We start from the raw sequence: 13,068 nt of genomic DNA, 5'->3' as shown, positions 1-13,068 counted from the left end.
TAAGGCAAGAAAGGGGTACCTAAATCAATTGTACTTCTATATATTACCAATGAACAATTGAAATTAAAAGCATTCTTAAAACTGCACCATCTGCCCGGCTATCAAAAGAGATAGTGACTGTGGTCTTAAAGGCTTGAAGATAAACAAGCGGCCATCTAGCTCAGAAGCAACAAAGTCCACATGGAAGAATACACCAGCCTGTGTGATCGAGTGGTCCCGAAGGGATCAGTTACCAGGCATCAAAGAACAAAAAATCATATCATTGACTACACACCTCCATGATAGGATTGCTGAAGACAAATGGGTGCATAAGCAAATGTGGTGAAGAAAGCTGATGGTGCCCGGCTATCAAAAGAGATAGTGTCTGGGGTCTTAAAGGCTTGAAGGTGAACAAGCGGCCATCTAGCTCAGAAGCAAAAAAAGCGCACATGGAAGAAGCACACCGGACAGTGCGCTCACGAGGTGCCAAGGGACCAGGTATAAGGCATCATGCAAAAAAAAAAAAGATATAAGTGTGTATGTATGTGTATATGTGTGTATATGTATATATGTATATATATACCATATTAAATGAAGGGGGAAGTGCAGAGTGGAGACCCAAGGCCCAAGTGTCGGCCAATGGAGAGCCCCTCATAGAGGGGTTTAGGAGAGGAGATGGGTTAATTAGGGTGTGAGGTAGTACCGATGAAGAACACAGCTTTCCCCCAGATCCTGGATGCTTCCTCCCCCCAACTACCATGATCCGAATTCTACCTTGCAGGGCTGGATAGGACAGAGGCTGTACACTGGTACATATGAGGGCTGGAGGTACAGGGAATCCAGGGTGGATGATACCTTCAGGACCAAGGGTGTGAGGGACGATGCTGGGAGAGTGGAGGGCGAGTGGGTTGGAAAGGGGGAACCCATTACAAGGATCCACATGTGACCTCTTCCCTGGGAGAGGGACAGCAGAGAAGGGGGGAAGGGAGACTCCGGATAGGGCAAGATACGACAAAATAACGATGTACAAATTACCAAGGGCACATGAGGGAGGGGGGAAAGGGGAGGGAGGGGAAAAAAAAAAAGAGGACCTGATGCAAGGGGCTTGAGTGGAGAGCAAATGCCTTGAGAATGATTGGGGCAGGGAATGTATGGATGTGCTTTATACAATTGATGTATGTATATGTATGGATTGTGATAAGAGTTGTATGAGTCCCTAATAAAATGTAAAAAAAAGAAAAGAGGAGAAAAAAATGATTAGGGCAAAGACTGTACAGATGTGCTTTATACAATTGATGTATGTATATGTATGAACTGTGATAAGAATTGTATGAGCCCCAATAAATTGTTAAAAAAAAAAAAAAAAACTGCACCATCTATAGTTCCACACGACACAATGGAATCTGTAGGTATTAAGTGTAACAAAGCATGCACTAGGACTTTTACATTGAAAACATAACCTACCAGTGAATGCAATCACAGATTTAAATAGTTACGTTAATGGAGACGCGCTGCTAGAAAGTATGCAAACTGGATGTAGAAAAGGATACAGGGAGGTCTGGGAAGGGGCAGCAGGAGCCACGTCAGGTCACAAGGTGACAAAAGGCCCCAAAAGCAGCCCAAGAAGCAGACCAAGGAAATGCACAAGGAAGCTCACGCTTTCAAGCAGAGACAGAGCAAAGAACCCCAAGGAGCTCAAAGCAGAGGTGGAGGGGAAGGGCGCCTGGCCACAGGCAGAATGAAGAAATCTGCCAACAGTCAGCAGCATCTGAGGCAATGGTGAGCCTTGTTTCTGTCCCTGCGTAAACATCTGGATTCCTTGTTGTAACATCGGTTGCACCTAGAGGCAGGATGAAGTGCTGTCTTAGAGCCTGCTCTACATTTAAGAATAAGCTTTTGTAAAAAAGGAAAAAGCAAAGGATATAGAAGGAAAGATACCGCTACAGATATAACATGAATCTTGGGTGAGAGCAGAGAATACCAGAAACATGTTTACCTGTATTTTACTAACTATGCAAAAGCATTTGAATGGGTATCTTATGACATATTATGGATACCAGTGGAAAGAATGGCAATTTCAGAAACCTTAATTGCTCTCATTTAGAACCTGTAGACAGATCAAGAAGCAATCATTTCAACAAAATGTGCAAATGACATAAATATGCTTGCTGACAGCAAAAAAGCCCTACAGAACTTAGTAAGATCAAAGACTCCGTTTTTATCAGTATGAATTACACTTCAACTAAAGGAAACAAAATCCTCACAACTAGACCAATAAGCAGCATCGTGAGAAAGAAAAGAATAAATTCTTAAGGATTTCATTTTACATGGATCCACAAACAACACCCATAAATAGTCAAAAATCAAACCGACGATGTATTGTAATTGGTAAATCTGCTATAAATGTCCTCTTTAAGAGCAAAGAGGTTATTGAAAAGCAAAGATGCTACTTTGAGAACTAAGGTGTACCTGATCTAAGCCATGGTATTTCCAATTGCCTCACGTGTATGCAGAAGCCAGACAATAAAGACGACTAAAGAAACCCGGATGCATGTTAATTATCGTGGTGGTGAAGAATACTGAATATATCAGGAACTTCCAGAAGAAAAATAATTAATTTGTCATAGACAAAGGGTAGGCAGGATGTTCTTTCAACGTGAAGATGATAAAACTGTGCCTCGTATACTCAGAGCACGTTATCAGGAGGAAGCAGACCCTGAAGAAGGACATTATACGTTGTAAAGTAGAAGGCTGGCCAAAGAGAGGAAGACCCTCCATAACAGTGGGCTCAGACACAGCAGAGACCGTGAGGATGGAAGAGGACCATGCAGTGTTTCACTCTCTGGGCCTGGCACTGAACAACGCCATTATGTAAAGCAGTCAGATCACAGATCCTTACCCGAACCACTCCTGTGTACAGCACCAGGTTTCCACTGCCTTCCAGGACCAGCATGGTGTCTATTTTCTAGAGAACAAGAAAATCATGTTTTCATATGGGCAAAATTAAAAATTTTCTATTGAAAAAACTGATGAAATATGATTTTTAACTCCTTAATCATTGTGCCCACATTTACCTCTACAGGTGCTGCATCCTTGGCCTGTATGTTGGTGACGGAGCCAAAGATAAGCTGGGTTTTATCATTACTCTCTTGAAATTTCACACAGCTATATAGTAAAATAGGAAAGTAAGCAAATTATTGGCACATGCAACACACTTTAAGGATCTCAAAGACATTATGCTGAGTGTAAAAAGACAACTTCACAAAGTCTCGAATTGAGCACTTAAGACCTAGTTTTTATTCAACCCTTGCTGGCCCAGGTTGTGTACTACAGACAATCAGGACTTTAGACTCGGTCACTTCAAGGTGTACAACATTCTGCATACACACACCACTAAGATTCGATTGGATCCCACTAAGCAAACTGGAATTTTCCTTAAGCACACCGACAGCTGATGAAAGGAACTGAAATGCTCCCATGGGCCCAAGTCCCCAGTGAGAGGAAGTAGACAGCTACGATCACAAGGCTATGTACAAGGACTCACTGAACTTTGGTTTGAAATTCTTGCCTTGAGGGTGCCCAATCAATGCCTACCGTATATGTGCTCTTTCCATACTCTCAGCCTTTTTAGGACATGGTTAGTCCAGGTCTACTTTTGTGAAAGAGCATTATTGAAAGTTTTACTCTACTTCCGACCCTCATTGTTTGTGCAGTGTCTAGGCCCTAAGCTATTACTCTATAAAAATCAACAATTGATGTATTTTGGTCTAAAAAATGTCCTATACATGTTTACTTTCTTCTTCTTTTTTTTTTTTGCATGTATACTTTCTTTTCCTTGACAGTGTTTTAAGTTCTATACCATTGGCTAAATTAATAGTATATCAACAGAACTACCATATGCCCTCTGAGGCTGATTTATGTCCTTCAACAAAACAATATTGATGCCTTTAAAGTGAACCAGGGACATATATAAACTACAGACAGATGAATGCATTTTGTGCTCACATTTAATTATAGCCCACATTTAAGAACAATTAATTCTTATGACATAGCCCAGTTCAATATCTACCCTCACTAAATGAACATTGAAGACATGAGTGCTACAGCAAAATGTAGTGAAGAAAGCAGATGGTGCCCGGCTACCGCAAAGAATAGTGTCTGGAGTCTTATAGGCTTGTCTTAAAACAAACTGCCACCTAAGTGAGAAGCACAGCCTATGTGATCCAAGAACTATAAATAATAAAAACCAAACCCAAGTAGGGAGCAGTTATAGAACTTAGATTCTGAGCAACCAATTTGCAGAAGGCTGTGGATGACAGTGAAAGCCCAAAACCCATTTGCAGGGTCCCCCATGCAGATGAAGTCTCTGGTGAATCCTTCTAACTACAGACCGTGGATGGGGAAGGCCTTGTTATCAGAAAGAATACATTGTAGGGTGGATTACTACCCGTGTAGTTAGGTTAAAATGTGACACCTTGTCATTGATCGCCCTCTTGATACAAAGTATGTTCCAATTTTTAAAATTTTCTGCTTTATTTTCAATAGAGGGCTTACACTGCTTAATTCTGTTGTGGTTGAGCCGTTTGTGTTTCGTTTTAATTTTGTATGTTTTTCTGCATATGAAACTCTGACTAGGTAAACCTACAGAGACAACTGGATTAATACTTCCAAAGGGACACACACAGCAAAGGAGGTTGAAGAGAAATGGAAAGCTAACAATGAGTACAAGGAGGAATATCTTGGAATTCATGGTGGTGATGGTTATAAACTCTTATGAATGTGACTGAACTATTGAAATGTATGATATGTGAATTGTACCAGTGAAATTGTTACAAAAATTGTTACAAAACATAATTAGCATATATATAGGATTCTTAAATGACAAAATTATAGAGATGACAAATAGATTAGTAGTTGCCATCATTAGGGAATGCGGGGGAGAGGAATAGAGTATAGCAAAGGGGATAGATGGTCTGAGGGAAATCTCGGAGGTAATGGCAAAATTCCCTATCTTGATTGCGGTGTTTACACAAATGTACACACATGCGAAAATCGTAACCATTGACATACACAAATAAGTGGGTTCATCTCTACCTGACAAAGTATGAATAAGGTATATGAATTATAGTGATATTAATTTCCTGATTTTAGTAATGTAAGCTGTTACCCCTTGGGAGAAAAGAGTGCAGGCTACATTAAGGGCGCTATTTTTCAACTTCCTTTATTCTGTAATTAATTCAAAATAAAAGGGAAAAAATGGATAAAAGATTTGATTAGACATTTCACTAAGAGATAAATGGCTAATAAGCACATTTGAATGTATTCAACATCGTAAGTAATTAGGAAAATGCAAATTAAAACTACAATAAAATAGCCCTACATGTGTTACAGCTCTTTTAGAATTTGTCTAGCAGCTTTTCGGGGTTTTATTTCCGGAAACACCTCCACACACACACACACACACACCAGTAAAACAGGTACCTAACAGTAAAAAATAAAAAAGAACCCTACATGTCCACTGAGATGACTAGAATCAGAGTGAGCATCAGTATCTGAAATTGTTGAAAATATAAAGAAAGCAGAGTCTTTATCATTGCTGTTGGAAAGACAAAGTAGTGCCGCCTATTTGAGAAATGATGTCAGTTTGCTAAACTGTTACACATAAATGTACCATTCGGCCCAAGAGTTCTGCTCCTACGTAGCTATCCAAGAAAAATGCAACCACACAGTTGACCCTCAGCATCTGTGGGTTCTGCCTCTGTGCGCAACCCCCTGCAGATCAGAGATAGGCCAGAGGAGGGAGGGAAGCAATGACGCGTCCACAGCAACCCCTCCAGGGCTAGGGGAGCTTGAAGGGCTAGTTATATAGCCAGGTAGTATAAATAAATAATCTCCAGACTATGTAAAGTAGACGCAGATTGTGTGAAGATATGATGCCACTTTAGAGCAAGAGCACGAGCATCCACGGATTTGGGTATGCGCAAGGGGTCCTGGGACCAATCCCCTTTGGGTGTCGCGGGAGGCCCATATATCAGCACCAACATTGTGGCTAAAATGTTCATTGCATCTTCATTCACAATGGTTATCACAATGGTTAAACAAACCAAATGCCCACCCACTTATGAATGGACTCACAATATAGCGCAGATAAAACAACGGAATACTACACAATACAGAAAGGAATAAAGTACTCGTACATTTTATATAACATAGTGGATCTTTACACACATTATGCTAAGTGAAAGAAGCTAGACGCAAAACAAATACATATGGTATAAATCTATTTATATAAAATGTTTCACAAAAGGCAATTCTATGAAAACATAAGGTAGATGACTGGTTGCCTGGGAACAAAGACTGACTGCAAATGGGCACCAAGAGACCTTCTTGGGGATGACAGAGATGTTCTACAACTAGACTGGTGACAGCAACACAGCTGCATAGTTCTTTAAAAATAAGTGAATTGTGCATTTAACCAAGTCAATATTGATATGAAAATTATTTCTCAGTTTAAGTCTGCTCTACAAGAAAAAAGCAAAAGCCAGCCTACATTACTCATAAAGAATCAATAGAAAAATACATGTTCTTACCGTAACTGGAGCTGAGATTCTACTAAAAAGCACAAGAACTTTTGCCCGCATAAGTCAGATGTAATGAAAACTTTTGAGGCCTGTGAATTTTTCTCCCTGCAATTGTTCATTTGAAAAAGCAATTGTCAGCATCAACCCAGGTATCAACCACAGTAACTTTGATTAAAGTCTTTGAGAATACTCTGCAGAATATCTAAAAACTACCTGGGTCAAACAATAACTTGAAGATTAAAAAAGAGCAAAGAAAAACATTTCTAAGAGAATTGATGGATGACAATTCTATTCTTACACTAAGAGCACGAAAACATGAAGATGAACTATTAGATGATATTAAAGATATTAGTCCTTGGATGGGTGTAAAATCATATTACATGGTGAGATACAAGCACTGAGGTTTTTTTTACATATTTTTTAACATTTTATTAGGGACTCATACAACTCTATCACAATCCATAAATACATCAATTGTATAAAGCACATCTGTACATTCTTTGCCCTCATCATTTTCAAAGCATTTGCTCTCCACTTAAGCCCTTTGCATCAAGTCCTCTTTTTTCCCCTCCCTCCCTGCTCCCCCTCCCTCATGAGCCCTTGATCATTTATAAATTATTATTTTGTCATATCTTGCCCTATCTGGCGTCTCCCGTCACACCCTTTTCTGTTGTCCGTCCCCCAGGGAGGGGGTCACATGTAGATCCTTGTAATCGGTTCCCTCTTTCCAACCCTCTCACCCTCTACTCTCCCAGTATCGCCCCTCACACCCCTGGTCCTGAAGGTATCATCCACCCTGGATTCCCTGTGCCTCCAGCTCCTATCTGCACCAGTGTACAACCTCTGCTCTATCCAGACTTGCAAGGTAGATTTGGATGATAGTTGGAGGGGGGGGGTCGGGGAGCATTAGGAACTGGAGGAAAGCTGTATTTTTCATCGGTGCTACATCACACACTGACTGACTCATCTCCTCTCCTAGACCCCTCTTCAAGGGGATCTCCAGTGGCCGACAAATGGGCTTTGGGTCTCCACTCTGCACTTCCCCCTTCATTCACTATGGTAAGATTTTTTTTTTTTATGATGCCTTATACCTGAACCCTTTGACACCTCGTGATCGGACAGGTTGGTGTGCTTCCTCCATGTGGGCTTTGTTGCTTCTGAGCTAGATGGCCACTTGTTCACCTTCAAGCCTTTAAGACCCCAGACACTGTCTCTTTTGATAGCTGGGCACCATCAGCTTTCTTCACCACATTTGATTATGCAACCGTTTGTCCTCAGTGATTGTATCATGGAGGTGTGCAGCCAATTATATGATTTTTTGTTCTTTGATGCCTGATAACTGATCCCTTCAGAACCATGTGATCACACAGGCTGGTGTGTTCTTCCATGTGGGCTTTGTTACTTCTGAGCTAGATGGCCGTTTGTTTATCTTCAAGCCTTTAAGACCCCAGACGCTATCTCTTTTGATAGCCGAGCACCATCAGCTTTCTTCACCACATTTGCTTGTTAACCCGTTTTGGCTTCAGCGGTTGTGTCGGGAGGGTGAGTATCATAGAATGCCAATTTAATAGAAGAAAGTATTCATGCATTGAGGGAGTGCTTGAGTAGAGGCCCAATGTCCTTCCGCCACCTTAATACTAAACCTATAAATATAGGCACATAAATCTATTTCGTATATATATTTGCATGTACATGTCTTTGTCTAGACCTCTATAAATGCCCTTTGCCTCCTAGCTCTTTCCTCTATTTCCCTTGACTTTCCTCCTGCCCCACTACCATGCTCTGTCCCTACCTGGGTCACAGCTATACCTCTTCTTTACGTAAACTTATCCTTGATCATTTCCCTATCAGGCCTCTCACACCCACCTCACCACCAATTTGCATCCCATGTTGCTCCCTTATCCCTGGGTTTGTTAACACCACTTCTTTACCCCCCACCTTCCCCTATCCCAAGTCCCCCCGGAACTGTCGGTCCCATTGTTTTTCCTCCAAACACTGAGTTATTTAAGGACAAAATTTCACAAAGACGTCTTTTTCCTAAATAAAGTTGAGCAAAATCAAAACTCACACTTGGCCAAGACACTCTGTCTAGCAAGTTTTGTATCTCTTAAATTCATGCTCAGGAACATGCCATCAAATCCTGTAGGTAGCGGTGTTTACTTGTGCAGTTCCTACTGACTTTCCACCCTCACTTCACTCTTGAGAGTCTGAACTGCTCAGGCTGTCACCAAGGACCGCCCTAAAAACCCAGTAGTGACTGCCATACTCTGTAACACCTGGCAACACTGGCATGTCTTTCTTCTTGATGTGCTTTTTTTAAAAATCATTTTATTGGGGGCTCATACAACTCTTATCACAATCCATACATCCATCCATTGTGTAAAGCGCATTTGTACATTTGTTGCCCTCATCATTCTCAAAACATTTGCTCTCCACTTAAGCCCTTGCTATCAGCTCATTTTTTCCCTCCTTTCCCCACCCACCTTCCCTCAAGAACCCTTGATAATTTATACATTATTGTTTTTTCATGTCTTACACTGTCCGATGTCTTCCTTCACCCACTTTTTCTGTTCTCTGTCCCCTAGGGAGGGGGTTCTATGTAGATCATTGTGATCAGTCCCCCATTTTCCCCAACCTTTCCCTTCTGGTATTGCTGTCATTATTGGTCCTGAGGGATCTATCTGTCCTGGATTCCCTGTGTTCCCAGCTCTTATCTGTACCCATGTACATCTCTGGTCTAGCTGGATTTGTAAGGTAGAATTGGGATCATGATAGTGAGTAGGGGGGCGGACATTACAGAACTAGAGGAAAGTTGTGTGTTCCATCAGTGCTGCCCGCACGCTGACCGGCTGGTCTCCTCCCGGCACAGATCCTCACCAACAAGTGCTCTAAGTCCTCCTCACTTTTAGTAAGTCAGGTCGTCAGCACAGTGCAGGCTAACATGCCTTCCTCCATTCCTGATGTCATGTTCTTCTTCATATAGTCTAGTTTCTCCTATGTTCTGCTCAGCATACAGATTAAACAAGTATGGGGAAAGGATCCAACACTGACACACACCTTTTCTGATTTTAAACTACCCAGTTTCCCCTTGTTCTGTACAAACGACTATCTCTTGATGAATGCACAGGTTCCACATGAGCACAATAAAGACCTGAAATTAACGTTCTTTGGAATGTCATCTAGTTTGTTATGATCTAATGCCTTTGCATAGTCAATAAAATACACGCAAATACTTTCCTGGTATTCTCTGCTTCAAGTTAAGATCCACCTGATATCAGTAAAGACATCCTTCATGCAAATCCACTTCTGAGTCCACCTTGAATTTCTAGGAGCTCCCTGTCAATGTACTATTGCAACCATTGTTGAAAGAGCTTCAGGAAAACTGTATTTGCATGTGATACTCATACTGTTATTTGATAATTGCAGTCTTTCGTTTGGACACCTCTTTTGAAATGGGTAAAGAAATCAGATATCGACCTCTTCCAGTTAGCCAGGTTTCCAGATTTCTTGGCATAGGCAAATGAATGCTTCCAGTGCTTCATCAGCTTACCAGAATCCCATCAATTTCTAGAGCCTTGCTTTTTACTAATACCTTCAGGATACTTTGGACTTCTTCCTTCAGTACCACTGGTTCTTGGTCATATGCTACCTATTGAAATGGCAGCATGTCCACCAGTTCTTCATGGCACAGCGACGCTGTGTGCTCCCTCCCATCTACTTTTGATGCTTCATGCTCTGTTCAGTATTTTGCCCATGAAATCCTTCAATATTATAACTCAAGACTCAAATATCGTTTCTTTTTATCAGTTCTTTAAAGACATTGAGTATGTTCATCCTTTATGATTTAAGCTCCAGGTCTTTTCACATTTCAATATAATACTTTGTCTTCTCAAATTGCCCTTTGAAACTTTCTTTTCGGTTCTTTTACTTCATTACTTCTTGCATTTTTTAAGCGGCTCTACACTCAACAGCGAGCGTCAGAATCTTTCCTGACAAACCACTTTGAGCTCTGTTCTCTTTCCTGTCTCAGTGGCACTTTTGCTTTCTTCAAGTATGCCTTCTTGATGTCATCCCAGAGCTCGTCACATCTGTCATCAGACCTCAATATTCCAAATCTATTTTTGAGGCGTTCTAGAAAATCAAGTGTGATATACTCATCGCTGTATTTTTGTTATCAAGAACTTGTTTTCATTTTCTTCAACTTCAACCTGAACTTAGATATGAGCAATTGGTGGTCTGTCCGACAGTCAGCCCGGGCCTTGTCTGGCTGAAGATATTGAGCTTCTCCATCATCTCCTTCTATAGTTGCTATGTTAAAATGGTCTTGACAATGAAGACGTCATTCATTGGTCATGCAGAATTCTCCCATGTGAGCTCCAGTTTGGCTTCTATCACCAAGGCCATATGTTCCAACTACTGTTCCTTCCTCTTTGTTGTCAACTTTCACATACACAATACTCAATACAATTGCAGAGTTTTAATAAAACTCATGCAACCATAAGCTCATTCATGAGCTCCTACTGCCACCCACAACAACAGGTTGCCCCAGTGAATCTGGCCTTTAAAAGATTTGATTCTAATTCACCTCTCTTGCCTCAATCACCACTAATAAGCTAACAACTCACAAATAACATGCTTACTGCTCTGCTCTTAACACTGGGCTTACAACCCCCACATATGGACCTCTAACCGCTCTCCTGAAATAGAACAGGCACAAAACGGATCTTCGTAGTGCAATTCCCTCTCTGCCCACTCTTCCTAAGCCTGTGCAAGCAAGGTGCAGGTACCTATAATTCTCTGAATTCACTCTGCACTCAAACTTGTGAACTTCAGTTCTCCGCCGTGTACTCCCACTTACTTATCTTTCTAAAGTCTCCTGTGTCACCGCCCTGCAGCGTTCACTCTCTTTAGAGAACAGGGACAGTGATGCGCGTACCTGTCAAACGCCAGGCATTTGCACAGACACTGGCAAATGGCCGAATGAATGAATAAATGAAAAAGCAAAGAGAACATAAAAGGAGAAGGGTCACATCAACAGGAGATCTGACTTATGTTTTCCAAAACAGAATTGACACATAAGTAGCACACAGGTAAAACTTACAAAAACTATCATAAAATCCCAAGTTTCCTAGCCTAAAAACATTTCTTTTTATTTTTCATAATCCAAACAGCAATTACCTCAAATCTGAGAGATCATTACTACTAAGTTACTAAAGAAATACCAAATGGAAAAAGTATGTTCCATGATCACTTTAACTAAGATCATTAATATCTTCAATTGAAGCTGAGAAGGCTTTAAAATATATTCCCAAGTATTTGTATAAATATTAATAACTGATCATTAAAGGGACACTTTAAACAAAATATCAATTATTTTCCAAAGCTTTTACCAACAGTTTTCTTTAAATATAAAAATATACATTCCAAACCTTGTACTAGTAATCGCTTCTGTCCACAAATGGTCAATGCAAAGTTCTGGAACAATTGGCTCTGTTTCTGGTGCAAGAAAGGAGTCATTCGAAGTACAGCTTGGAGAATGAGAAGCACTGTGTCTTTTCGGAGACTGATTATGGCTGGAAAGGCTGAACCTCTGCACCCCGGAAAAGGAGTGCACTCCCAAGGCAGGAGAGTGCGCACGGCTGCCAAGTGAAACAGAGGAGAGCCCATCACGGTCAGAGGCACACACCTACTACCCCACACAGGCCAACGTTCAACGGATGAGAGCGATCATGGAAAAAAATCACGTCTGAAATGCAATTTAGTTCTTGGTCATTTTCTGCCTCAGAAACCTTAATCATTTACATTATTAAACCACTCTTTAAAAAAAACAAAAAACTCTCAACTATGTTCCTGTACACTCAGATACACCTGTATCTACACAGAATGGGTATGTGTAGACACACACACACATTCTTTTCTTTAAAAACAAAAATCAATACAAATAACAAAAAAATAACAATTATTTTTAAACTAATATTCATCAAACTACTGCCCCTTAGTTGTAGAAATGAGGCAACCAAGCATTAGCAACTTCTAAATATGATGCATCAAAGAAAAGTGGAATAGAAATATGAAAGTCTGACAATAAAGAAAGGCAACTTGGGATAGCTACTTTCCTTTTTAAAAATTGCCCCAACACTATCGATAGAAATCCTTCCAGACAGAAAAGCAACTTAGAAAAAGAGGTATCTTATTTTGACAATTTCCACCTTTAATTCCTACCTTAGAGCTGCCATGTTGGAAATGGAAGGTGAACGCGAGTGCAGGCTGGGGGACGACGCTGAGCGGCTCTGGCTGTGGATGGAGGAGTAATTCTGGAAAGGCGAAGTCACAGGAGATTCTCCTTTGGAAAGGCTTCTGAGGTGTGCTGTGAGGGAGCTGCTAGTGGCCACATTCTGGGGGGTTCCCCCCTGTTCGGAGAACTTTAAAACAACATTCTCTTCCTTAAGTCAAAATAAAAATGAGGGGAGGGGGAAACCTCTAATTAGGTAAAAGAGTTATTTCCTTG

At 40.9% G+C, this 13,068-nt stretch overlaps 1 protein-coding gene and 1 pseudogene across 2 annotated transcripts in view; one reads left to right on the top strand and one right to left on the bottom strand.

The window, feature by feature from the left end:
* ANAPC1 (anaphase promoting complex subunit 1) overlaps window positions 1-13,068 on the bottom strand; it is a 100,156-nt gene that overhangs the window by 75,439 nt on the left and 11,649 nt on the right. For both annotated transcript variants that reach the window (XM_075563140.1, XM_075563141.1), the window contains exons 9-13: window positions 12,783-13,003; window positions 11,990-12,199; window positions 6,570-6,665; window positions 3,054-3,144; window positions 2,879-2,944 (exon numbers count right to left, since the gene is read on the bottom strand). In XM_075563140.1, the coding sequence (XP_075419255.1) occupies window positions 2,879-2,944; window positions 3,054-3,144; window positions 6,570-6,665; window positions 11,990-12,199; window positions 12,783-13,003 (684 nt within the window). The remainder of the gene's footprint in view (window positions 1-2,878; window positions 2,945-3,053; window positions 3,145-6,569; window positions 6,666-11,989; window positions 12,200-12,782; window positions 13,004-13,068) is intronic.
* LOC142461967 (U7 small nuclear RNA) lies at window positions 5,360-5,425 on the top strand (annotated as a pseudogene).

The sequence above is a fragment of the Tenrec ecaudatus genome, chromosome 11, assembly GCF_050624435.1.
Source record: "Tenrec ecaudatus isolate mTenEca1 chromosome 11, mTenEca1.hap1, whole genome shotgun sequence".
Taxonomy (NCBI): domain Eukaryota; kingdom Metazoa; phylum Chordata; class Mammalia; order Afrosoricida; family Tenrecidae; genus Tenrec; species Tenrec ecaudatus.
Note: the sequence above shows the minus strand (reverse complement) of the source record. Positions and strands in the feature narration are given on the sequence as shown.